At 42.9% G+C, this 24,914-nt stretch overlaps 5 protein-coding genes across 6 annotated transcripts; 1 reads left to right on the top strand and 4 right to left on the bottom strand.

Moving 5' to 3' along the window:
• Nucleotides 1-3,616: 3,616 nt before the first annotated feature.
• On the bottom strand, nucleotides 3,617-5,739 carry LOC4334513 (chaperonin-like RbcX protein 2, chloroplastic). The gene is made up of 5 exons (XM_015775065.3): nucleotides 4,958-5,739; nucleotides 4,536-4,627; nucleotides 4,392-4,449; nucleotides 4,218-4,283; nucleotides 3,617-4,132 (listed from the first exon to the last, which is right to left on the bottom strand). The coding sequence occupies exons 1-5, from the start codon at nucleotides 5,204-5,206 to the stop codon at nucleotides 4,010-4,012; spliced, it is 588 nt and encodes a 195-aa protein (XP_015630551.1). The 5' UTR covers nucleotides 5,207-5,739; the 3' UTR covers nucleotides 3,617-4,009.
• Nucleotides 5,740-6,310: 571 nt separating this feature from the next.
• LOC4334512 (small ribosomal subunit protein uS5x) lies at nucleotides 6,311-8,194 on the bottom strand. The gene is made up of 2 exons (XM_015775064.3): nucleotides 7,454-8,194; nucleotides 6,311-6,660 (listed from the first exon to the last, which is right to left on the bottom strand). The coding sequence occupies exons 1-2, from the start codon at nucleotides 8,114-8,116 to the stop codon at nucleotides 6,499-6,501; spliced, it is 825 nt and encodes a 274-aa protein (XP_015630550.1). The 5' UTR covers nucleotides 8,117-8,194; the 3' UTR covers nucleotides 6,311-6,498.
• Nucleotides 8,195-9,498: 1,304 nt separating this feature from the next.
• LOC4334511 (protein TEEBE) lies at nucleotides 9,499-11,471 on the bottom strand. The gene is made up of 3 exons (XM_015775063.3): nucleotides 11,260-11,471; nucleotides 10,239-10,739; nucleotides 9,499-10,165 (listed from the first exon to the last, which is right to left on the bottom strand). Exons 1-3 carry the CDS (start codon nucleotides 11,414-11,416, stop codon nucleotides 9,642-9,644), a joined length of 1,182 nt encoding a protein of 393 aa, XP_015630549.1. The 5' UTR covers nucleotides 11,417-11,471; the 3' UTR covers nucleotides 9,499-9,641.
• A 5,666-nt stretch (nucleotides 11,472-17,137) lies between these two features.
• LOC9269350 (cycloartenol-C-24-methyltransferase 1-like) lies at nucleotides 17,138-21,176 on the top strand. 2 transcript variants are annotated; one of them, XM_015773531.3, is made up of 13 exons: nucleotides 17,138-17,221; nucleotides 17,716-17,836; nucleotides 18,284-18,350; nucleotides 18,484-18,557; nucleotides 18,663-18,747; nucleotides 18,865-18,920; nucleotides 19,004-19,058; nucleotides 19,220-19,267; nucleotides 19,340-19,423; nucleotides 19,755-19,955; nucleotides 20,359-20,484; nucleotides 20,656-20,753; nucleotides 20,905-21,176. In XM_015773531.3, exons 2-13 carry the CDS (start codon nucleotides 17,754-17,756, stop codon nucleotides 20,972-20,974), a joined length of 1,047 nt encoding a protein of 348 aa, XP_015629017.1. In that variant the 5' UTR covers nucleotides 17,138-17,221; nucleotides 17,716-17,753; the 3' UTR covers nucleotides 20,975-21,176. The 2 variants fall into 2 exon arrangements, with proteins under 2 accessions (XP_015629017.1, XP_015629020.1); XM_015773534.3 differs by having other exon boundaries at nucleotides 17,177-17,221; nucleotides 17,738-17,836.
• A 54-nt stretch (nucleotides 21,177-21,230) lies between these two features.
• On the bottom strand, nucleotides 21,231-24,564 carry LOC9266866 (blue copper protein). Its single transcript, XM_015773536.2, has 2 exons — nucleotides 24,260-24,564; nucleotides 21,231-22,028 (listed from the first exon to the last, which is right to left on the bottom strand). Exons 1-2 carry the CDS (start codon nucleotides 24,429-24,431, stop codon nucleotides 21,571-21,573), a joined length of 630 nt encoding a protein of 209 aa, XP_015629022.1. The 5' UTR covers nucleotides 24,432-24,564; the 3' UTR covers nucleotides 21,231-21,570.
• Nucleotides 24,565-24,914: the final 350 nt, after the last annotated feature.

Genomic DNA, 24,914 nt, shown 5'->3' with positions numbered 1-24,914 from the left:
CATGCATGCAATGCAAGCACACGTAGTACGTGCATGTTGCGTTTGCTTCCCCGGAAGAAGAAAGAAGCAGCAGCTAATTAAGAGGGAGATGCATGGCTGAGTTAGTTAATTAGCTCGAGCCCTAATTAAGTTTGGTACGTAGCTAGATATGCCTTCAAGCGTGTGTGGCTGCACACGCATCGTAGGTACGTATCATCGGTCGCCATGCATGCACGCACACACAGGACCCCTGGTAGAACACAAAGATTCTTCGTGCACATGTCACAAATTTTGCCTGCAATTATGAAGTGATCGTATAGCTAGGTTTAATTTTCCGTGGTGAAACCTGTCTATCCGGTTTGTGTATCTATAGCTATTTTTATTCATACAATGGTACAAGGGGAGCAGAGGTGGATCCAGCGTGGGTGCTGGGGGGACTCGAGTCCCCCTACCCCGCTGGATCACTAATGATAGAAAGGGAGATGAAAGGAGAACAATATAGAGAAAATAAAGAGTAGGGAGACTGAAGAAGAAAGAAGGAGATGAGTCCCACCTTAAATATTGTTCTGGATTCATCCCTGAAGGGGGAGCCTCCGCCGTCCGGGTTAACTAGCAGAAACTCCATTTAATTTTAATATTTTTAATTGAATTGATAATGAAATTTCTATATTAAATAATGGTTATAAACTTATAATGAAGTTTACCCGGGCTTAATATTTTTCTAACTCCGCCATCGAAAAATACCGAATGACAGTAAGATCTGTTGTGGTGATTTCACCAATCACAAGATATATATATATATATATATATATATAATACTATGAGTGTATTAATCTGTACTCTATCCTACAAACAAAAAATGTGCCTGAAATTATAATCCACATTAGCGGCCGGTGTCGTACGTCTTGGTTGTATGCATGCAGTGTAGTACGCACTTACCTGCATGTGATCACTGATCAGGTCAACTACTCGATCCATCTCTCTTCCTGACCGCGAAAATAAAAAGAAACAAGAAACAAGAAAGCATTTCATGCGTGTGTATTACTTTCTCGGAAGAGAAAATTAATTAACGTCGACGTACGTTCATGCGTGCCTACGTACGTATCATGCATGTGCGTTCCATCCATGGATGGCGGCTCAAGCTAGCTAAGCGTACACAAACCACGTGGTTAACACCGACCTAATTAAGCTAATCTAATAATTAATGATCTAGCTAATCTCTTCCTGCTGCTTGCGTCGATTAATCACTCGCTTTTTCCAACACACGGAAAAAGTGAAATTAATTAGTAGTCGGAAGATGATTGATCGATCGATCGATATGACCTAGCTAGCGGCTGGCTGGTGAATGGTGATGACCTGAGATAGAGAGGACCGAGAGAGGCTGACATGTGGGCCCGGAATCCCTTTTTTAAGGACAAAAGGGGACATTCCCTGCTTTGGTTCGAAGCAAAAACATCATAGATTGGTCACTTTGTCCCTCAACTAATCATAGATCGCGATGTCAAAACGAAACCATCAAACTGATCGAGACACGTGGCACACGTCAACTGTCAATTGACGCAATGCACTGTTAATGATTGGTGATTATAATTTAGTTGGTTAGTTAGTTAAATTAATTAATTCGTGGACGACTTCTTTGGGTTATCTCGAGTACTATACGTACGTACGTCTCGATCGTTTTGGGTTTGTAAATTTGTCACAGGGAATTTGACGAGAAATATATTTCATAAAGGACTTTAATTAATTAATTAGTTACTGCAACCACTGAATTGATTATATATGTATATGTTTCGCCTAACTAGCAATTAATCACACACGAGAAATTCCACGTAGCAATCATTAGTTTTTGTTGCGAACGGACGAAATCATTAACTTTGTGATCGCCAAACAAGCAACTCAAGTAAACGCCCCCCGGATGCATAAATATATGTATTTCCTTCGAATTTCAAATCAAAACGTGCGCCGAAATATATACATACGAATCCATGTATCGTAATTACGTGTTCGCTCTTGATCCACAGGTACAATGATACAACAGTACAAAAGAGAGATTTAGGGGCTTTATAGCTAGATTTGTCAGGATTCATGAATGTCGTCTACTTTCTTTTTTAATTAATACAAAAAACAGCGTGCACGATAAGATTTGTTTGATTTTTGCGTAGTTAGATTAGGGTCACACACACGCAATCAATTAATTAATTAAGCACGAATCTTAGGGCGGAAACGTGTGGACAGATCGATCGATTAGGCATGATCTGCTCAGCTCAGGCGTGATCGGTGATCTGACTGCATGTGCGTACCATGCTGCCGCTGACGTCATGGCTCTCACGTTTTCACCTTTTCGCGTGCGATTTTGCTATATCTCACTCGAAAGATTTTATGTGGCAAGCGAACTGGGCCGGAACGTCAATGCGACAGACGCGCTGGGCCCACATTTTATGGGCCGGAACAGGACTGTGAGCAGCGTGTGGCCCTTATCAAGCGGAATAAGTTCACTTCATGACCCTCAACTGTGATCGAAATCTAATCCATGACCCTAAACCACAAAACCAGATATCTCGACCCCCAAACTCCTAAAGCCGGTGCAATTTGTCTCCCTGCGCGGTTTTGGGTGGCGCCACGTCAGCAAAACCGCCTCCCAAAACCGCCCAGGGAGTCAAATTGCATCGGTTTTAGGAGTTTGGGGGTCGAGATATTTTGTTTTGTGATTTAGGGTCATGGATTAGATTTCGATCACAGTTAAGGGTCACGAAGTGAACTTATTCCTTATCAAGCTGCATGCGGCCTATACTGGTTGGGCCTCTGGGCCGGATCGGTACATCGAGCTCCCTGAGATCAGTTACTAACTCTGTTTTTAAATATACGATACCGTTTGTTTTTTTATAAACATTTGAACATTTTCTTAAAAAAACATTTGAATATTTATTTTATTCAAACTTTTTATATATATAAAAATAAATTCATTTTTAAAAACAATTGAATATAAATCAAATCACAATAAAATGAGTGATAATTATAATTTTTTTTCAATAAGACTAATCATACATATCTTGCACAACGTTGTATATTAAAAAACGGAGGGAATAATATTTTACGTAGAAACGGGAATGTGAGCACCGTCATGTATGACTAAGAAACAATCAAATTTTACACGCCATGAATGTGTCATATTCCAACATATCAAGGGGATCCTTTCGAACAAACGAAAAAAGAGAGGAATTTATACAATTGAAATCCTATGCAAAATTTTTCCAGGTGTTCCTTTGAAATAATGGAATGCGCACTTGAGATTGCTACAAAATTTCTAACATGAGGTTGTACCTCATGGGAAGCTTTCGTCGGGTCTATCTCTCACCCAAAATCCTATACTTTCTCTATGAAGCATCCAAACAAAAAAATCACATAGTTCCTACATTTTAAAATTCCTAAGCATCAACTTAGATATGCCACCTCGATTAATTCCTACGTTTTTTTAATGTTTGTGTTTTTTATTCCTGCGTTTGAAAAGAGCTCTGCTTTTCTTCAGTGTAGTTTATTATGAAATTTGTGTCGCGCGATCAACAGATAAAATGAGAAAATAACAACAGACATGCCAGCAGATGACGTGCTTGTGTTGTAAACTTTACCAGATCCTCTCTAGAACCAACAGCAAGAGTTGTAACTCATGAAATAAACTGTGTCGACGAACTTGACCCAAATTACAAGTATTAGTTGCTACGTTGTACTTGTACACTGTCGATGAAATGGACCAAACAGTTTGCAGCTTCTTCACTTCACTCACCAAATGACCAAACTAAACCACACGCTATCAGCTAGATCTTAATCTATACTTAACCCTGAATGCATCTTGAATTTGTACCCATTACACTGGCTTGGTACATTAATTGTACACTTAATATACATACATATACATCGGACTCGATCGAGCAGGAATAATTTAGAATGCTCTACCTAACGAGCTAAAGTTTAATTAAGTTGAGCAACTCAAAAAGAAGTGTATGCGTCAGGCAGACAGATCAGGCATTATTTTTCAGCCAATCTTCTCAGTGTTGGTGTCGTCTGTTGGCCAGATGACCGTCTCCATGAGCCGCTCTCGCATCAACGCCAGGTTCTCGTCAGATATCCTCTCGTACATCATCGCATGGTCACATTTCTGAAAGATCAAAACCAGAATCTCATTTGGTTACAAACTTCAGAGCTTTGTGATGGATTATCTAAGAGTACCAAAAAGGAATCACCTTGATCCATTTGCTGTACAAGTGAAGCCTAGTTATCATCACTCGCTCTGCAAGCTCCTGCTTCTCCTATAAACCAAAATGAACATTCATGCGTGTGCAATTTTTCTTTAGTTTTCAGTTTACATTTGTATCGTTCGAAAGTTTAAACAACTGTGGAGTAGTTTATATATTTACCTTTCCAAGAGCACGAAGGAACACTTTGCCATCGGTAGGCTTGTTTACAGCAACGAAGCTGAAACCAATGAGAAGCAAGAACACAAATTCAGTAATCTGACAGGGATTTTGCTGATTGATTTGTGGAATAAATGGGTGGCTTACTTGTATAACCATCGGTAGCTTGGTGGGTTCATTTCGTAGAGCTGCGTGAGCACGGTCTTGACGGCTTTGTAGGTGAACACATTAATCAGTTGCTGCGCAAACAAGAATGAACAAAAAACCAAATCAATCGATCTCCTCTACTCATCCCAACCATGAAAATCTCATCAAAATCACAGCATTTTATATATCAGCAGTAGAACTTCAACTCTTTACGTTAGGATCTGCTAACATGGATTAATTAATTAGATTCGGCATGTGGGGAATGATTATAAGCCGCAACGCTTAATAGCGAAAGGAATAATTTTTCGATAAAACTTTGTTATATACACATATATTCTTTACGACTTAAAAAAAAATTCAAAATCAACTTTAAGATTAAAACTAAAATTTTAAATTTTAGCTACGTCTGATAAGTTAATTACCACGTGGATGTCCTCGAAACCTTCATCGTAGGTGCCACCGAGGTTGCAGACGACGGCGAGGCCCTGCTGCTGCTGCTGCTGCCTCCTGCCCCTGACCCTGGCCGTGCACGCCGCCCGGCGAGGCCGCCGCCTCCAGTCTCCGGCGAACAAGCTGCTCACGCCGCGGCCCCTCCTCTGCCCCGCCGCCCTGCAGCTCCCTTCCGCCGTCGCCACCGCCCCCACCGCCGGCATCACCTGCACCCCGGCCATCCTCACCCTGCCACTCTCTTCTTCTCCAACGCAGCAGCAGCAGCAGCAGCTAAGATAGTTTCGTGATCGAGCTTGGTGTATATAGCAACCAAGTGGCAGAAGAAGAAGAAGAAGCAGCAAGAAGAAGAAGAGGAAGAGGTGTTGAATTGTAGTTTGGCCTCGGCTTCTCGCCGCTTCGTCGTCGTGGCTGGCCAGTGGCCGGGATGCAACTCTGACCAACCAAATTTTGTGAGGCTCAGGAGGCAGCTACAGCCTACACAGCTCGTCGTCGTCGCGGTATTTTCAGCGGAATGCTGGACACGCGGCGGCGAGCGATTGGGCGCGGGGAAGATTCCAAAGGGCGATTCGGCACTGCCGGGCCCCACGTGTCATGGACGGAGAGAAACCGGTCGCGTTTCCGGCAGGTTCGGTGAACCTGAAGCACAAAGTTGGAACGGCGACGTTCGCCACGGCAAGCAAAAAGCAAGAGGATGAGCGTTTTCTTGCAGGAACAGGAACCGATTTCTGGCAACTTCTTGTGTGGTGCGATCGCTGCACACGACTACGAGCACGAGCACGAGCAATGAATGATCATATATACTTACAGCTATACAGGACAATTAGCACATTGTCTAAACACGTTGCGTCCTCGTCATCAACAGCATAAGCAAATGAAAACTCTGATTTTCGAATTTTGGGGGTAAGAGAAAACGATATCCCAGTATTCCGTTCATACTGGTCGCAGCAGCACGAGCCAGAGCGATGAACCGATGAAAGTGAAACCACCACAAATTCAGAAACGGCAGCAGCAAATTCAGAGACGGCAGCACAGCAAATTCAGAGACGGCAGCATGATTACCAACTTCAGGTCGGAGCAAAAGTTAAAATGATGCAACAGGAAGAAAAACATCACCGCACTGAACTTAAGTGGTGGTGGTAGTAGTATATGGCTGTATATCAAAACAGCCAGATCATGATCAGAAAATTGAAAACAAAATGGAAAATTAAGGATGCTCTAAAACAAAATGATCAAGGCTATAAAGCCATATACTGACCATGATCTATAACCGAACACAACGACCCTGCACCCAGTCATCTTCAGATACTTTCAGGACAAAATGGATCGATAACATAATAATTATGCAGCATTCATTGATAAAAGCAGTATCACAGTACCATGATCCAAAACTTGACAGGAAATAGAAACATCCAGACGCAGCACAATCCAAGGATGACAACCGGTTCTTAACTATTGTAAAACAAAGTGCATCAGACAAGTCCGAGCTAGCAAAGACTCTCTTTACTCCGCCATCCTAAGCCTCTACGTTCTCGACAGGTGCATCAATCATAAGAGCCTTAGTCGGCTTGGCCAAGAGGTCGGTGTACTCCTGGAATGGAGACTTGACGAACTTGGTGTCCCTCCAGAAGTCAGGAGTAAGGAATCCATAAGTCTTCATCAGGCAGTCAAAGGTGGCCTGCACAAAACAGATCATTTGGTTTTAATAGAGGATAAACTTACCACTAAGAATACATCAATCAAGCAAGGCAAACTAATAAGAAGGCCTCAAGCCATCACAGAGTATATATAACACAATCAAACCAAAGTAAAAACGACTGGGTGTAGAAGACATGAAAACATATTACATATTAGATATTAACACTCCCTGTTTGAGTAGGACTTGATGGCATCAATGTGCAAACAGGGCATACGAAATGTTTAAAGAAAAGTTTCTATTAGATGATACAATGTGCTGTGTGTATAGGCACGATATCAAGCAGACAGGATACACTAATAAGCACTGTGGCATAAGGTAATGACCAATGCACAAAAAGATTAAAGATCAAACAATTACAGCAGCAGCGTAAGTGTCAATAATCAAATAGACCCATGAAATGGTTCATTGACAGCAGACAATAGTAAATCCATACTGATGGGCAGTAAGCCTGTAACAAAGTAAAATATTTTGAACCCAACCAGTTTAACTGTATCGAATTAGATGAGTAGAATACTATGAATCACCTTCAAAGATGCATGTGTATGTACACTAAGAACAGTAGTCTCATTGAACAATTGATGCTAATATACAAACTGTGATATAGTGAGAAACTATAGCATAATGCAGTTATATTCCACCCAATTCACATCAGAAATCAACAATACTATGCCTACTTGCCAAGCACACATAAATCTATCATTCAGTACCAAACACTAAATACTCATAGTCAGAGAATAGTATATAAAATAACAAAAGGAGGGATGTGTTATACCTTGACGAAGTTGCCAAGGGTCTTGGTGGATCCACGGGACGAGGTGAAGACATCCTCAATGCCGGCGAACTGCAGCACCTTCTTGGGCACGCGGGCGGCGACAATACCCGAACCCCTCGGGGCGGGCACCATGCGCACGGTGACAGAGCCACACTTTCCGGTGACCTTGCACGGCACGGTGTGCGGCTGCCCGATCTTGTTACCCCAGTAACCCCTCCTGACGGGCACCACGGACAGCTTGGCCAGGATGATGGCGCCGCGGATGGCGGTGGCCACCTCCTTGGCGCACTTGACCCCCAGCCCGACGTGGCCGTTGTTGTCGCCGACGACGACGAACGCCTTGAACCGGGTGCGCTGCCCGGCGCGCGTCTGCTTCTGCACGGGTGTGATCTTCATCACCTCGTCCTTGAGCCCCGGCACGAGGGTCTCCACGATCTGGTGCTCCTTGACGGGGAGGGAGTGGAGGTAGATCTCCTCGATCTTGGAGAACCTGCCTTCCTTCACGAGGCGGCCGAGCTTGGTGACGGGCACCCACTTCTCCTCCTCCTGGCGCGGGCCGCGGCGCCCGCCACGGCGCCCTCCGCGGTCGCCGCGACCGCCGCGCCCGAAGCCGCGGCCGAACCCGCCGCGCTCGCCGCCACGCTCGCCGCCGCGCTCCGCCATGGCTGGCTTGAGAGGGTGTGGATTAGGGTTCTCTGGGGGTGGGGGAGTGGAGGCGGCTGCTGCGGCGGCGCGAAGAGTGGGAGAACGAGATTGGAGAAGGGTATTTATACGGGAGGGTTAGCGCAGCTAGGGTTTTGAGGTGAGGATGCGGCGGGCCAAGTGGGCTGGGCCTCTTCGGCCCAATATGTAGCTATTTGAGTTGTTTCAGGCCCATCAAGTGCATGGGCCATGGAATTGGGGACGAATGGCCTTTACCTAGCCTGTAAGCCCATTCCGAATTGCCTTCGCCTAGCGGCTTCCTCCACCGCGGGATCATTGGGCCTGTTCGGTAGTTTGTTTTTGCAGCTGTTATGGCTGCACTGGATAGTCCAGTTGTTCAGCTGTCTATCAAGAATGCATCTCAGCCAGCTCTTCCGAACAGGCCCATTACCATTTGCTGAGCTTGACAAGTAGCAGCAGCGTGGCTCCGCTTCCACTCGTGCGGATCCCCACTCCCTAGGGGGTCGGCAGCTCTACTTGCCTTCCCCGGCCTGGCCGAGCCATCCTCCTCCTCCTTGTTGTCGTCAATGTGCACCGCTCATCTCTCCGTCGGACACCGTCCTTCTCGCCACCAGCTCCTCTCCTATCGGCCACCGCCCTTCTCCTCGTCATCCGCTGTGCCGTCATTCCTGTCGGCCATTACCCTACAGGGGATTGGAAAGACAAGGGAGGGAGGAGAGAGAAAATGTTAGCCACTTATATGGAGGGGTAGTATGGGTCCCACGTTGATTCAGCTTGTCCTGTCAACTAAAATAGGATTTCGAATAATCCAAATTTGTAAAATGAGGAAGCCCGTTATATATAGTATTTCAATTTAGGGATGAATTTCAAACTCGACCATGCTAGTGATCCATCTTTGGTGGGCCAAATGGAGGCCCAAACCTGATCGGTTGGGCTTTACCTTAGGCTGCCGATGGAAGCCTTGCTTCTAGCGTTGGGCTTGCTAATAATACAGCGTCCGGCGTTCAATGCCAACGAGCCCTGATCCCGTTCCTCACCTCACCGGCGGCGGCGAAACGCCTCCGACTCCGAGCAATTCCACTTCGTCGGCCGGCGGCCGGCCGATTACCCACGCCCGTTTCAGCAGCGCAGCGACCAGACCATGTGCAGCATCAGCAACGACGCCAACAGCTTCGACCTCATCGATGGTTTCCTATAATAACCTTTTTTGCCGACGCTTGTGTCCGCAGAATCATGGCTTCTCTGTTCGAGCGTCGCCGAGATCTCGGAGGAGCCCATGTTCCACACGCCGGAAAACACCAGTGAAACCAACTGTAATGGTGGCCAATCCGGTTGATAACATCATCAACGATCGATAGCGACATTACAGGCAACAATAACCATGACACAATGTTTAGCTAGATCACACGAAAGTTCAATGTCCAAAACCCAAATCACCAATGCAGAGTTTTACAGACACGACGTCTAAGTAGAGCAATTAGCAAACCATGATCCGAAAGGAGAGCTCTGAATCGTAGGGGGATCATCACGCCTTCAATGGCTGGACCTTGACCTGATCCAGCACGGGGCCGCACAGCGAGACGCCGTCGCTCACCTTGGTGTGGTAGTACGAGCTGTAGAAGGTCACCCTGGTGCGCACGCCGGCGGCGACGAACCGGAAGCTCGCCGGCTTGAACCCGCCGTTTCCGACGGACTCGAACGGCACCTTCTGCGTCACGTTCCCGGCGAACGCCTCCACCAGCATCGACCCGTGGCAGCCGTTCTTGGCGTCGCCGACGACGAACGATAGGTTGTAGGCGCGGTTCGCCACCGTGCGGATCACCTGCGCGATGGCGCTCTCCCTGCCGGCGACGAGCTCCACGGCGTACTGCCCCGCCGGGACGGAGAAGTGCGCCGCGTCGATGAAGCGGACGGCCTTGAGCGACTCGATGATCCAGCCCGGGAGCGGCGACGTCGCGTCCTTCTGCTTCGGCGGAAGGAGGACGCCCACCGTCGAGTTCTTGAACACCTGCGGCCCGATCTCGAATCCCTCGTTCTTGATCAGGTTGTCTGCAGCCATTTGTTCGTCAGATTAATTACCAGCAGCAATCCATCGTTCAGACAATGATGCGGTCTCTCTTACCTTTGGTTGGGTATGGCGTTGGGAGCTCCTTGATGGCGACGGCGTCGAGCAGGGGGCCGCACGACGCGTCCTCCTGGACGCCGGGGTTGGAGAAGGTGACCTGCGCGGCGGCGGAGGAGGCGCGGAAGCCCCACGCCCAGGTGTCGGCGGTGTCGGCGCTGTAGAGCGTGCGGACGGCGACGTCGGCGGGCGGCGAGAGCGACGGCGCGACGGCGACGCGGAGCGCCTCGTCCTGGGCGCACGTGCGCGTGGCGGCGAAGGTGAGCGCGTAGAGCGCGCCGGGGCGCACGGACACGTTCTGGGACGCCGACGCGCGGCCGCCCAGGCGGAGAGCGTGCACGCCGTGCGGCACCGCGAAGAACATGCCGCCGGGCTGCGGCCCGCCGGAGACGTACTCGACGTGCCCCCGCAGCGTCCACCCCGGCAGCGAGTGGCGGCCGACGATGAGTGTCTTGTTCACCTTCCTCGGCGCCGTCTCGAAGTTGCCATTGATGAGGAGGCCTGGGTCACCATTAAAAAAATATATCAAAATTCACTTGTTTGCTTCAAATGTCTACATGATTGTTGCTTTCTTTAGGATTCAACAGCTAAATATAGCGCTGAAGACTCTTAACCAAAATCTTGCAAAATGCAAATGCATTACAGATTTACAGTACCACACCATTCTGGGGAAATGGATTGAGCAACAACAAAAAGTCACAAAACCGATGGATAAAAGTGAGATGAATATAAGTGATGCACAAGACACGAAAATGCAGTGTGCCAGACACATTCTTGGGCTCTTGCCAAGAACATTTCCACAGGTCGAGGTAGTAATGTGCTTGCATGAATGTGATACTGAACTTGAAACAAAAATGCAGAAATGAAACTGTAATAACTGAATCTTTCTTTGCTTAAAAGAAAACTGAATCTTTCTTCTTAGAACATTTACATCTGCAAGAAAATGGGATCCAAGAAAAAACCAAGAAGATGTGACAGAGAAGAGAACACAGTGAGCTGAGACCTGAGAGAAGAACCATACCTTCAGCATCTTTAGGTTGAGGAGGTGCATGGGCAGGGGCAGGAGCTGGAACTGGAACTGGAACTGGAGCTTTGACGGCGAGTGTGGCACCGGCGGAGGAGGCGGCGGCGGCGACGGCGAGCAGCACCAGCAGCAGGGCACCCCGAGGAAGCTCCATTGGTAAGCTCACTCTCCAGCCTCCACTGAGTTCAGCTCTCTTTCGCTTTCACTTTGGCTGCTTCTCGCTGACGCTGAGAGTTACAAGGAAGCAAGCAGCCTTCTATTTTTTTTCCTCCTTTATTACCAAAAGGAGTGGGAAATTGCATACAGAACCTCCCACGCTGTCGGAATTACACATCAGAGACTCATTGGATAGATATAATTAATCTCTAAATAAATCGTGAATCAATATTTAGTTGGGACTTTTTGCAGGCTTGATGACTGCACTGTGAGAAACAAAAACAAAACTAAGAAGGATTACTAATAGTGAAAACCGTTCACTCTAGGGCTAGTGTGTGAATCTCACATTTACAAGAAGGGTTAAGATTGTTGCATTATTATATCTGACTGTCCCTTCTGATGCGAATGAATGTATGGGGGGGGGGGGGGTGCCCACGGTCATGGTTCCCGCGTTTTGTGGTGTAGTTCCCGCGCAATGTTACTGACGCGCTCTGCAAACTAGTACAGACTTGCATAGGACATGTACTGATTTACTCCTATGTGAGTACTGAGTACTATATACTACTACTGCTAGAGTGTTAGATCCACCCTAATGAATGACTGAAACTGTGAAATTAACATGCTACCGCAAGCACTACTCCATCATGCATTAGCACTGTTACTACTCTACTCTACTGTGTTACATTTACAGAAGGCAACAGAGGCTACCAGCAGATGTATAGTACTAGCAGTAACAAAATATCACCTAGTACGATTTTTCATCTAGCAGATGTATTTCAGTCTCTGTTTTCTCACTGGGTCGAGGAGAAATTTGCTTGATGCAGCCCTTTGTACACTTGCACGAAGAGGAGCTTCTGGAGAAGGCACAGACATATCACATGGCCACATTTGTTAATTAGTAGTACTACACTGTACCCAGGCAAAGATACGTGCAGTATACTAGCATCATCTACGTATAGTACGTGTACACCAAGGGAAGGGAGACGAGAGCATCCAAAGCTAGAGGAGCCGGACGACACAGATGTTCTTTTCTACCAAAAAAATTGAATGGTATTAGTATATAATTAATTAAGTTTTAATCATTATAAATATAAAAGTAGATTTGTTTCATATAACTTATATACAGAAAGTTTCGCAGAAGATGGACCGTTTAACATTAAAATATGTGCTAGCACAAATCAACATATATATATATATATATATATATATATATATATATATATATATATATATATATATATATATATATATATATATATATATATATATATATATATATATATATATATATATATATATATATATATATATATATATATATATATATATATATATATATATATATATAAAACCTATATATATATAACCTATACTTTTTTCGTCACAATAAAAAAACAAACATAGTATTATCTCTTTTCCAAAATTTAGTGTTCCTTCCGATTTATGTTATAAGTGGTTTTTACCCTTTTAAAGTCAAACTTCTAAAAAGTTTGAGGGAATTTATGAAAAATATAGTAATATTTATAGCACCAAATCAGTTTCATTACATCAAACATTGAATATATTTTAGTATCTTTTTTGTTTTGTGTTAAAAATATTATTATATATTTTTATAAATTTGATCAAAACTAAAATGTTTGACTTAGAAAAAAATAAAAATAACTTATAATATGAAACGGATGAATAAATAATTTAGGATTGGATTAAACACATCACTGCCAATCTAGATAGACAGAGTATCTATCCAGAGTAATTACTATAAAACGTTAGATTGCTGTATTCCGGTGACGGAAGGAGCAGCCGGAGGGAGAGGGGCGACAGTGGCGGCCACTGCAGCACTGGGCCCGGATGATAAAAGCCGGTTCGGCGCATGTCATCGGCTGGGATGGGGAAGAAGGCCGCGGGAACAGTGGCCGCGGCCGGTGGTCTCCTCGTCGTCGTCGTCCTCGCCATTGAGCCCCGCACCCTGCACGCCCTGCTGCTGCCTGCTGCCGACGCACGCGGCCCGGCGCATGCATGGCCCCCGTCATGGCGACCACGCAGCTGTGCCATGTGGGCCCCTCCCCCTGCACATTAAGGGTCTGTTTGGTTCAATGCTTCAACTTGCCACACCACACTTTAGGCTGCCACATCTCCACACTTGTCTAACATTGTCTAAAGTGAGTTATGACAATGTTAGTTAAGAACCAAACAGCCTCTAACTTTGCTCTACCCAACTCAACGCGCCATTGCATTTTGCACCGCAGCGAATCAGCGATTGCCGTTGTCCCGGGGATGGATGGATGGACGGACGGACGGACGGCCAGGATGTGCTTTGCACTTGCAACAGAGGAGCCGCGCTGCTGCTGCATGCTGATAGTTTAAAATTTAAAATAAACTCGGTCCAAATTTATTTCCAAATCTAATCTTTTTGTTCAAGCAAGTCCAGATTAGCGGGCCTGCTGCGCGCAGAGCCGGCCCATTGCGAAATTCAGGGCTTATGTTAGCCCAAGTGCTCAACACTCTCCCAGTTGTTCAGTTTACAGCTCGCGGTACGTGTATTTATCATGGAAAGCGTATGGCCGCAGTCCAAAACGCACTGGTTCGTGTACGTGCATCCGATATGTGTTAATTGTACGTACGTATGCCTCCGTCTAGGTACGTACTGTAGATGAACAATATGCATTGATTAATACGTATGTGCTGACTAAGATATATGCATGTCAACAATGACCATACTGATCCATTTTGTAAACTGAACAACCACTTCTGTTTAATTAGACCGGATGGTTACGTGATCGTTTATGGCTAGATCAGAAGATCAAGTATTAATCCCGTGATGTTGTGTTTGAACTGAAGATTATAGGGGTTTTGGTTTACTCCCTCACTTTGACAAACGTTGCCACACTTTCTAGGATTTTTACTTGTTTCACTTTCAAAGTTGCGGCATTGACAAAGTTTTTCTATTCAAAGACCCACATGTCATACACCTATCTTTTATGTCATACAATCATCTTTTAGCCAAATCTTGTCTAAGATGTGCCATCAATTTATAAGCCACACATTTGGTTAGGTTTGGCGATATTTGGAAGTGAATCAAACAACCCATTTTTTCCACTATGGTTTGAAGGTTATATCGATGTCGTTCTAGGTGGTGTCGAGACGGGGTGTGGCAACACGTCATCACCATTGCAGGACCAGACATGCCATGCCATGAGCCGACTCATCGTGTGGGTTGTACCGGCACAGCCCGGCCCGGTCCATTTGTCCAGTTTCCTCTCCCAAACTCCCCTATTTTTTCCATTGTTTTTCTTTTTTTTTTCTTATTTTCCTTTTTTAAGCAATAGAAGGAGATAATTAAGCAATGTATTGATTATTTTCGTCACGACGACACATGGCGACAGTCATCATGCTAATCCATTTATTAATTGAACCAAATTTATTTGGACAGGAATATTTTAGATACTCTAGCCACGCATGAGTTAAGAGTGTTGAATTTTACTGAAACACGGCACCGTGCATTTAAATATGCCTTTAAAACAATATTCTTAAGTTAACGTTATGTATATACTACTCCCTCGTATATACTATTCCCTCTGTCCTAAGATATAAGAAACTTTAGTTGGATAAGACACATATCCAACCTGTCTAGATTTCTCGTATTAAAATATGTCATATCCAACTAAACTTTTTATATTTTATAGGACGGATGGAGTATTGGTTAGGAAACTCTAGATGCTGTTAAGATAACATTAAACTGAATTTTTATATTTCTATCTTATTTTATGTTTCCACGTGCTTTGCTCTCCTACTAATATACTCCAATACTCCATACTACTCAAACGAAGAGCTCAGATCGGTTGACCTTGCTGTTATTAATGATTTTTCATTTTTTGCTGTTCAATTTCATAAGCACGCGCACTTTGCGTGTCATAGGCTCATAGCTGATTACTTCATGGACTATGTCGGTGCTTAAGCTAAAGTTGATTTTGAAATTTTAAATTTTAAATTTAGATTATTTTAATTTAGGAGGTTTTCCATTATTTTATTTTCAGAAATATGTCACGAGTTATTTTATATTAAGATTTGAAGAGAGATTTACCGTGCAAGCTACAAAACGACGAAGGCATGTTCGGCTGCTGGAGCTACGGGCACGAACAATACCGCACTCATTATACGCAGTCGCAGCCGAAGCCATTGTAGCCGGCCTGCCTAATAGGCCCATAGTTTAGCAAGGGTTATATATCCATGACATGCCTTGTGGGACCAAATTCGGCCTAAGCTCAGCTGATGGCAAGAGGCTGGTCTCTCGCCATAGTGTCGCCTCCGTTAGGACGGAGCTCCTGACAGGTGGGGTTTATCTTTATAGGTCCACATGTCAGTGACCATATCCCTCTAACTTTACACGAGTGGAGCCTCTTCTCGCCTCATCCGTTGTAGAAGTAGCTATGACTACTTCCCTCTAAATCTGGGTTTGTTGATTAAACAAACGATTGTTGTGCTTCTTTTAGATTGTCAAGCAAATATCGTTTCCATTATTTTATCGACTAGCTTTGTAATGGATAAACCTTCCATTGTATATATCTTTAGAAAATACGCACTGATTGATTTGGATTGAAACGAGAGGCGTATCCTTATGATGACGGTACTTAGATATAAAAATAAATTTTTTAAGATAACGTAACTAAGGATTGCTTGGAAGTTTTCTTTTTATAAAAAATATTTGTGGCTTACAAGCCGAAGACACATGTACAAAGCAATAAAAAAAACTTTAGAATATGACTTTTTATATTTATACTGCATAAATTTCACACAAACCCTAAGTTTTAGGCCATGTGTAACACAAAATCCTAGGTATTATGATTAGCTCAAAAACCCTATATTTTGAGACAGAATATTTCAAGAAACCTTATATTTATTAAAATACTCATTTATATTATTATACATGGTATTTTTTACATTATATATACTCACATATAAGTAGGCTCAAAATGCACATTCATACCACATAGTTTTATCTTCTTCCTCATTCTCACAGAGCAAGATTGCAAAATTGTTACATATAAAAACAAGTATTGATAACTCACACATGTTGACAATGTCACTATTGTATAACTCACGTAAGTTAATCTCTCAGTACTTTCTAAAGAACTATAAAAAGCATATTATAATTTAATAGAAATCTGTCTAGATTTATTATACTAGGTTATGTCTGCTATCATTTTATGTTAGGGTTTTCTCGGACGGCCGGAGTTTATGTCAGGTAGCAACTAGTAATAAATAGTAGTACACACTATCCCGTAAGTGTATGTGTCCATCTCTAGGTATGGTCGATGAGCGGTGCATCATTCATCGGCTGCCGACACATCTATCCATGCAATGCAATGTCAACAACGACCATGAATGCTGATCCATTTTATAAACTGATCGAGTCGCTTCTGTTTTACACGGGTACGCCGTGTAAAACAAATACTCCCTCCTTCCCTAAATGTTTGACACCATTGATTTTTTTAAACATGTTTGACCGTTCGTCTTATTCAAAAACTTTTGTAATATGTGTAAAACTATATGTATACATAAAAATATATTTAACAATAAATCAAATGATAGAAAAAGAATTAACAATTACTTAAATTTTTTGAATAAGACGAACGGTCAAATATTTTTAAAAAAGTCAACGACGTCAAACATTTTGGGATGGAGGTAGTACTATTTTAGATGCTCATGGGAACCACGCATCTATATATACCCGTACATACGCTCCTGAAAATGCTCAAAGGGCAACCATATATAATACCTTCATCTTCAATTCCTCCTGTTCCAGGTATTGTTCTCACCTCTCTTAGTCTTATGTATAACATATATACTACGTGTGATGTTTAGAAACTCTATGCTTTTCTTACATACTAGCAAATTACTCATGCCATGTCATGGGAAACGAATTAAGACCGCTTTGCCGTGTTTTTTTAGGCACCGTTTTGGTTTTGTTTCCTAATTTTTTGTTTTTTTTTCTAATTGGCTAGTTTTTTGAGAAACCGTTCGTTCTTTTCTGGAGGGGACGAGGGTAGGATCTGTTTCTACCACTGAATTTTTTGCAGACATGTGGGAAGAACGGTGCGGAGAGGAGGATGACTCCTCTTTTATTGTAGTAGAGATATTAGAAAAAGGAATCAGTAAATCAGCTTTGATTAAGTTAAGACAACTTGAGTTGATATGTATGCTTAGCTTTGATTAGTGTTTAGCATGCGATATCTTGTGCAGATCAACACACCCACACACATCTCAATTTTCTCTCAGAAGGTGTATATATATTTGCAGCTGTTGTCTAATCGATCTGCAGACTGAACTGAAGTATAATGTCGAAGACGAGTGCCCTGGATCTTGCTTCAGGATTAGGAGGGAAGATCAGAAAGGAGCAAGTCAAATCGGCCGTGGATCAGTACTGCACATACTTTATTTACCCTTCTAATACGTTAATTAATTATGCTTGAATTTTATAGTGATATAGTAACAATTAATAAATTTGAGTTAAGTGCACTTACGGGGCCTACAGGAGATTAGGGGGGGAGAGAAGAAAATATGTTTTTTTTTTAATTTTATTATTTTTATATGAATGACATGTAGGCTCCATTAACACGTATGCGTCAACATGGCATGTCATATCAGTGCACGTAGCAGGTTAGACTGTTAGAACTCGTTTGAATCTGGATACACCTATGATAAATTTAGGAACCTATATAACATATCCATTTAAGTTTAGACAGACCACTGGTGTACTTCACTCTAACAGGTTTTGACCAACTCGCCAGTCGTTTCTCGCTTCGTTTATGCTGCCCCTTTGTTCAACAATCACACACTAAAATGTTCAGGTGTTCCATCGTGTCAGGTATGAGAATTATCATGAAATTTATGGAGGTGAAGTGGAATCAAGGACATCCAACTACGCTGATTTGGTACCTTTTTAGCTGGAGTAGTTGTTTTTCATAATAATTTGCATATAGCTCATGTGAAATCGATCAATTGAATTAGCAACGAGAATTTTGGAGGTTATAACCAAACTAATTAGTGCCAAATTTAATGCATCAGGCAAACAAGTATTATGATCTTGTCACCAGTTTCTACGAATACGGCTGGGGAGAATCATTCCATTTCGGCAGCAGGTCATGCCATAATTTTGCCACGCCATAATTTTGCCACTAATTAAGTTTGTTTGGATGGGCTTTAGGTTATTCTGATTTTGTTTTTCTTCGCTGATTATCTTTCAGATGGCAAGGAGAAACTTTACGCGAAAGCCTTAAGCGTCATGAGCATTTTCTGGCCTTGCAACTCGGCCTCAAGAAGGGCATGAAGGTCAATGTTATACTACTATTAATTACAGTTCAAGAAAAGAGAATAATCTATTAACTATAAATGTGATTGTTTCTAATCTTCATAGTGGAGTCATTTTTCCCTGTGCATATATTGCAGGTCCTAGACGTGGGGTGTGGCATTGGAGGACCCTTGAGAGAGATTGCCAGATTCAGGTGACAATTTCCTGTTGCCAATTTCACAAATTCAGAGATAAAAATCAAGCGAACTATAATTATTCCAATGCTACTAATTATAGCTCAGCATCGGTGACTGGACTGAACAACAATGCGTACCAGATATCAAGGGGCAAGGTAACGAGTTCTGCATTTTATTTAACCATGTGCATTTCTTTTACAGAGTTAGATGTGAATTATTTGAAATATGTTATGCATATATTATCAAGATGAAGACATGGATTTTTCACCATGAGCTAGATCAACACTTAAAAGTTAATTTGATCTTCATTGTGCAGGAACTCAACTTTTCTGTCGGTTTGAGTGAAACCTGCAACTTTGTCAAGGTAGAGACATATATACATGCCCTCCAATCACCAATTCAGTTTTAGGTGACAAAAGCAAGAATTGTCATGCAGGCTGACTTCATGAACATGCCTATCCCTGATGCCACCTTCGACGCAGCCTACGCCATCGAGGCGACATGCCATGCCCCTGATGCTGTATGCTTAGCTCATTTATTTTCCTGTATCATATCACTACTCATTTCGTTCCAAAAAAAAATAAATCTAAAAAGGGATACGATCCCTCATAGTACAAGTAACATGGACAGAATTTTGTTTAAGTTCGTTATACGGATCACATCTCCCGCCTAAGTTTAGTATTTTTTAGGATAGAGAAAGTATATAGGTAAGTACTATTACTTCCGTTCTAAAATATAACTATCTAGATAAGTCTAAAATATACGATATTAGGTTGCTATATTTTGGAACTGAGGTACTAGGTTGGTAACATGAAAACTTATTATCTTGGTGAATTAACTTGTACATGTAGGTTGGTGTCTACAGGGAGATCTGCCGAGTGCTGAAACCAGGGCAGTTGTTCGCGTTGGACGAGTGGTGCATGACCGACAAGTATGATCCAGGCAACTCGAGGCACCGGAGCATCAAGGCCGAGATCGAGCTCGGCAATGGCCTTCCAGACATCAGAACCACCAAACAGTGCATCCAGGCTCTCAAAGACGCGGGCTTTGAGGTGAGCTCTACTCCAAATACTACACATCACAACATTAAAAATAGGAGAAACTCTTTTAATTTCTTGAGGGAAGAGATATCTCCTTGTTTGTTCGAACAACATTCAAATAATCATAAAAAAAATCTAAAAAAATGGACTAACATTTGTACAACATGTAACTGTGATCGTTTAGGGCTAGATCTTAAATGAGACCTGAAAAGAGACGTCCCTCCAAACATTTATCTTAAATGAGATCTGAAGAGAGACGTCCCTCCAAACATTTATTAGTGTGAGCGTATTGAGGATTGAACACGGAACCTTAGGGTTGACACCACACATCCGTTGTCACTGCACTATCAAGTGCATCTCTTTATAGCTAGATCATCAAAGATCAAGATTTATCTTTGTGATGATGTGTTTGAAGGTTGTATCGGTGAAGGATCTGGCAGAGGATTCGCCGTTGCCATGGTACCTGCCTCTTGATTCCAGCCAGTTCTCACTCAATGGCTTCCGTCTCACCCGTGTCGGCCGCTTCATCACTCACATGCTGGTTCGTAACATTTTACTGATATACCATGTACTCCAATCTAGATTTGTAGTATTATTTGTGTCGAATTCAGTTATAAGTTACTACTACATTTTAAGACGGAGCGAGTACGGAAGTAAATGAATTGTTGGTAGAGTGCAATTGACGTCTTAATTTACCTTCAAAAATCTTCAGGTAAAGACGCTCGAGTGCCTCCATGTTGCCCCACAGGGCAGCCTGAGGGTCTCCAGCTTTCTTGAGACCGCGGCCGAAGGGCTTGTGAAGGGCGCCAAGTAAGTTGATCGGCCTCGAGCAAATCTGAAGCAAGAAAATTTTGAATTTGTGCCGAATTTATATCAATCTCCGAAACAGTAATGCTGCTGAATGAATGCTGCATCTTTTTTTAAACAACGCTGCTTAATGAAGTGTGATTTTCATTTCCAGGGAAGGGATCTTCACGCCCATTTTCTTCGTCTTGGCTCGGAAACCTCTGGACAAGCAGCCAGAGATCTGAAGAACAGAGCAAGGTGTGGTAATTATCATCTTCATAAGTGTGCAATAAAAAGAACAACTGTTTGATCAGTGTGTACTTCTCTGAACCCAGCGAGATGTGGTGTTTTATTTGGTCAATTCGTGTCATAAAAAAGTAGTAAGTTTGTTCAGTGTGTACGTAACAGTTTCGTCTGGGTATGAATTCAGTATTTGTTTTTCAGTCTTATCTTTCTTCTCTCCAGATAGTCTGCAAGTTCAACTTCAACAACAGATGGGAGTGTTTGAATCAACACTATTTTACCAAACGATCGAGTAGTAAAATGCTTCAAAGACCACTAGTCTGAGTACAAAATGTGTCCATGGTTACATCGAAGTCAAAAAAACAACAACAACAAAAAAAAAAAAACGGTTATAAACCCGCGGGAAAACAGTAGAGTGTCTGAACACAATCCACATATATCTGAAATCGATCAAGAAATCAAAAATCAACACAAACCACGGTGAAAGAATCGACAGGAGATAGATGCATCGATCATGGCGAGAGAGAGAGAATCATCAACCGGAGATAGATGCATCGATCAATGCATACGAACACTGGATCATATATCGAAATTGATTCTACTGTAGCATCGCCGTGGCGGCGACCAGCGCCAACGCCACGGCAGCGAAGGCCGCCTTAGCGCCGCCGCCGCCGGCGGCGGCGCTGGCGTTGGGCGCCGGAGCGGTGGTCGTGGAGGAGGACGAGCTGTCCGTGGTGGGGGAGGAGGACTCCGGCGGCGACGACGAGACGGCGGGGGACGGCGCGGCGGCGGCGCCGCGCTTGGAGGCGGCGGGCGCCGGGGAAGGGGCGTCAGAGGAGGAGGAGCGCTGTGGCTTGAGGACGCGGATGTTGACCTTCTGGCCGGCGGCGCAGTGGCCGGGGACGCCGCAGATGAAGAAGCGGTGGCCGGCGGCCTTGATGGCGATCTTGTCGTCGCCGGAGGTGTGCGTGGCGATCGGCGACGAGTTGGTGCAGCTGTCGTAGTCCGCCTTCTTCACCTCCACCACGTTGTGAATCCCCTGCGGGTACTTGAACTCTGCCCAAAATAATAAAATTAAATTAAACCATTTTTTAGAAAAAAAAAAGCTCCCATCGGATGGCCTAATAAGCTAAAGAAAAAGCCAAATTTTAAATTTTCAAACTTAATTTTGATATTGATTTTGAGATATTTTCAACATAGTTTCTTTTTTAGCATTGGCTTTTAAGTCACCAAAAACACATATATAAAAATTTTACCTATAAATTTATTTTATTTTCTAATAAACCGTTTTGGCTTATTAGGGGAAAAACTAAATGATGGGGCCTAAAATTTGGCACCATGATCAACTCGATGTAGATTTGCTCGAAAAGTACTTCCATAATGCCGGATCGTTAATGGTTACTCCCTCCGTTTGATATTATAAGTTGTTTGATTTTTTCTTCGTCAAAGTTCTTAAGGTTTGACTAAACTTATCGGAATATATAGTAATATATCGACCACACCAAATTAGTTTAATCCAATTTAACATTAAATATGTTTTGATAATATATTTGTTTTGTATTGAAAATGTTATTATATTTTTCTATAAATTTGGTTAAATCTAAAGAAGTTTAAATGAAAAAAAGTCAAACGAATTATAATATGAAGCGGAGGGAGTAGAATTTTATAGGTTTATAAGAATTTTGTCCTAAACTATAAGCTTTTATAACCGGAGGAAGTACTCAATTTGGTGCCAAATCGATGTAGATTTGCTCGAAATACTGTCACAATATCGAAACCTATTAGATTTTATAAACTCGTTCTAATATAAAATTAGTAGTTGAGATTTTAAAAGTTTGATTGAACCTTGTCCTTAACGTCAAATATATGTAAACCGGAGGAAGTGCTCCATTTGACGCCATGATCATCACAAGTCCACAAGGACAGACGTAGTGCAAATTTTATCTTTTTTCAAACAAGATATATCTTTTGAAATTTTCATCATCTTTTGGTACCAAATTGATCACGCGAAGGCGGCAGGAAGAGAAGTGTGAGGAACGAAACTAAAAACGTGCAACATAAGGTACTGTATCTACCTGTCAAAAGGATTCATACAAAGCACCTCTTTTTACACCAAGAGCAAGTTGTGAACAAAGCATGCATTTGGATGCTTCTATACTACTCATAGGAAAAAAGTGTCAAAAGTGATTAGCTTTACAACTAATCAGTAGTTGACAAATAGCATACTGTCAGATGAATAGTATATTGATAAGTAGATTGAGCTACTGGCCATTTGATACATAAGTATAATTTATCTCCTAGAGTTTTGGATCAAAATTTCTATGGCAACTGAAATAACTACCTCAATAAAACTAAAAAATTTCAGCCGGCATTGTTGGATCATGTACAGGACATCCAGGTACACGCAAGTTCAGGATCTGCAAGATCCTGTAGCCAATGTCCAATGAGCACAATAAATGAAACAGCCACATATGCCATGGCCTAGTAATTGTGCTCACCAACACTACCATTTCTGAGGCTTTCTGAATAGCAGTTCAGATGGTCCATGAGAAAAATTTATGGATCATGCTAGTTCTATGCAAAGGTAGCAGCACACGGCGCAATATTCGTGAAACGCCTTCAAGACTAGAAGTGTGAACTGTGAAGTGCAAGAAAGTTGAGATAAATTGGCCTTCTTTTTTTAACCCAAATTTCGCTGTCAATGGCGTGGTTAAAGTGAGACTCTTCATCTAAACGCAAGACAAAAGAGGTAAGGTGGGTTGTAAAGTACACCGGTGAGGGTGACTGTTCATTAACATTCCATCTCTTTGCAGCAGTAAGCTAGCTTGGGTGAAGGAAAGAATGGACAATTACTGCTTAACATATTAATAGTCCAATTTTATTAATTTTCTCGAACAATGCTGGCTTATTCACACATTTCACCAACGAAAAGAAAATCACTGAAATACAAATGCTAAACTAGCTAGAAACTACTTGTAGTAAGCTGTAGCGAATATATGCAATGAACAAAAGGCCGAAGTTACTAGCACTGGATCTAGCACTGAAAAATTTACACGATCAAAATTAACTAGCCTTGGCACTGAGCAAACATTCTACTTCTACATATACAAAGCAAACAAAGGTTCATTATTCAGATATTTCAATGTGTATAATCCATTAAGAACCACAGATTGCATGTATTTCAAATGTGTATTGACACGCAAGCCTTTTGCATGTTCGCGAAAAAAAAAAAGATAAAAACTGCTTGGGAAGAACTGAAAATTAGAGTGAGAAATGAGAGAGCTTGCCTATGGTGTCCCCAACATGGAAGGTCTTCTTGACAGCCCAGTCAGTGTAATTGACATTGCCGAGGATGGTCCAGCCGGAGGTGTCGCCGACCTTGTAGACCGCCGCCGACGATGTCGCCGCCATTGCGAGCCCGAGCATCAGCACCAGCACACTGTTCATGGCCATTGCCATTGCCGTGCTACCTAGACTGTGTGGATGGAGGAGATGAACAGAGGAGGAGGAAGAGATGCTAAGAGCAGAGAAGACGAAAAGAATTTAGTACTATAACCTTGCTTGATTGCTTCCAACAATGTTATGCCAATGAGGAGGATTTTATAGTGCCATTGCTCACTTTCAGAACTGACCATTTTGCCCCTGTACATTTCCTGTCTGAAACTGGTATAGCTAAAGTAGATGAGCTATGTATTATTTTTCATCTTCTTGGATGATCTATCTATTGGTCCTTGAGTAAAGCAAACTTAAAAGCTGGCCGTGTATCCAAGTCTTGATCATGAGGCTGGCTGTTCGATGAATGGTTAGGTCAGTGCAGTGCTCTTCGCCATGAGTGAGTGGACTCTGCTGGTACGAGATCTCACATAGACTCTCATAGACTCATACTTGTTTGGAGATCTCTTTCTTTTTGTCGAAGCAACCAATTGCCAAACATGTGTGTAT

This window comes from Oryza sativa, chromosome 3 (genome assembly GCF_034140825.1).
Source record: "Oryza sativa Japonica Group chromosome 3, ASM3414082v1".
Lineage (NCBI taxonomy): Eukaryota > Viridiplantae > Streptophyta > Magnoliopsida > Poales > Poaceae > Oryza > Oryza sativa.
This window is presented reverse-complemented; position numbering and strand designations above follow the sequence as displayed.

Excerpts from the sequence above, each read along its gene's own strand:
- LOC4334513 (XM_015775065.3), bottom strand. The coding sequence starts at position 5,206 with ATGGCCGGGGTGCAGGTGATGCCGGCGGTGGGGGCGGTGGCGACGGCG. Across the intron at positions 4,628-4,957 it reads GTTTCGAGGACATCCACGTG|CAACTGATTAATGTGTTCAC; the intron begins GTAATTAACTTA and ends TTGTTTGCGCAG. Across the intron at positions 4,284-4,391 it reads TCCTTCGTGCTCTTGGAAAG|GAGAAGCAGGAGCTTGCAGA; the intron begins GTAAATATATAA and ends TTTGGTTTATAG.
- LOC4334512 (XM_015775064.3), bottom strand. The coding sequence starts at position 8,116 with ATGGCGGAGCGCGGCGGCGAGCGTGGCGGCGAGCGCGGCGGGTTCGGC. Across the intron at positions 6,661-7,453 it reads CCCTTGGCAACTTCGTCAAG|GCCACCTTTGACTGCCTGAT; the intron begins GTATAACACATC and ends TGTTTTGTGCAG.
- LOC4334511 (XM_015775063.3), bottom strand. The coding sequence starts at position 11,416 with ATGGAGCTTCCTCGGGGTGCCCTGCTGCTGGTGCTGCTCGCCGTCGCC. Across the intron at positions 10,740-11,259 it reads TCAACCTAAAGATGCTGAAG|GCCTCCTCATCAATGGCAAC; the intron begins GTATGGTTCTTC and ends ATGGTGACCCAG. Across the intron at positions 10,166-10,238 it reads AACGCCATACCCAACCAAAG|ACAACCTGATCAAGAACGAG; the intron begins GTAAGAGAGACC and ends AAATGGCTGCAG.
- LOC9269350 (XM_015773531.3), top strand. The coding sequence starts at position 17,754 with ATGTCGAAGACGAGTGCCCTGGATCTTGCTTCAGGATTAGGAGGGAAG. Across the intron at positions 18,748-18,864 it reads GCCTCAAGAAGGGCATGAAG|GTCCTAGACGTGGGGTGTGG; the intron begins GTCAATGTTATA and ends CATATATTGCAG. Across the intron at positions 20,485-20,655 it reads GCTTCATCACTCACATGCTG|GTAAAGACGCTCGAGTGCCT; the intron begins GTTCGTAACATT and ends AAAAATCTTCAG.
- LOC9266866 (XM_015773536.2), bottom strand. The coding sequence starts at position 24,431 with ATGGCAATGGCCATGAACAGTGTGCTGGTGCTGATGCTCGGGCTCGCA. Across the intron at positions 22,029-24,259 it reads CCATGTTGGGGACACCATAG|AGTTCAAGTACCCGCAGGGG; the intron begins GCAAGCTCTCTC and ends TATTTTGGGCAG.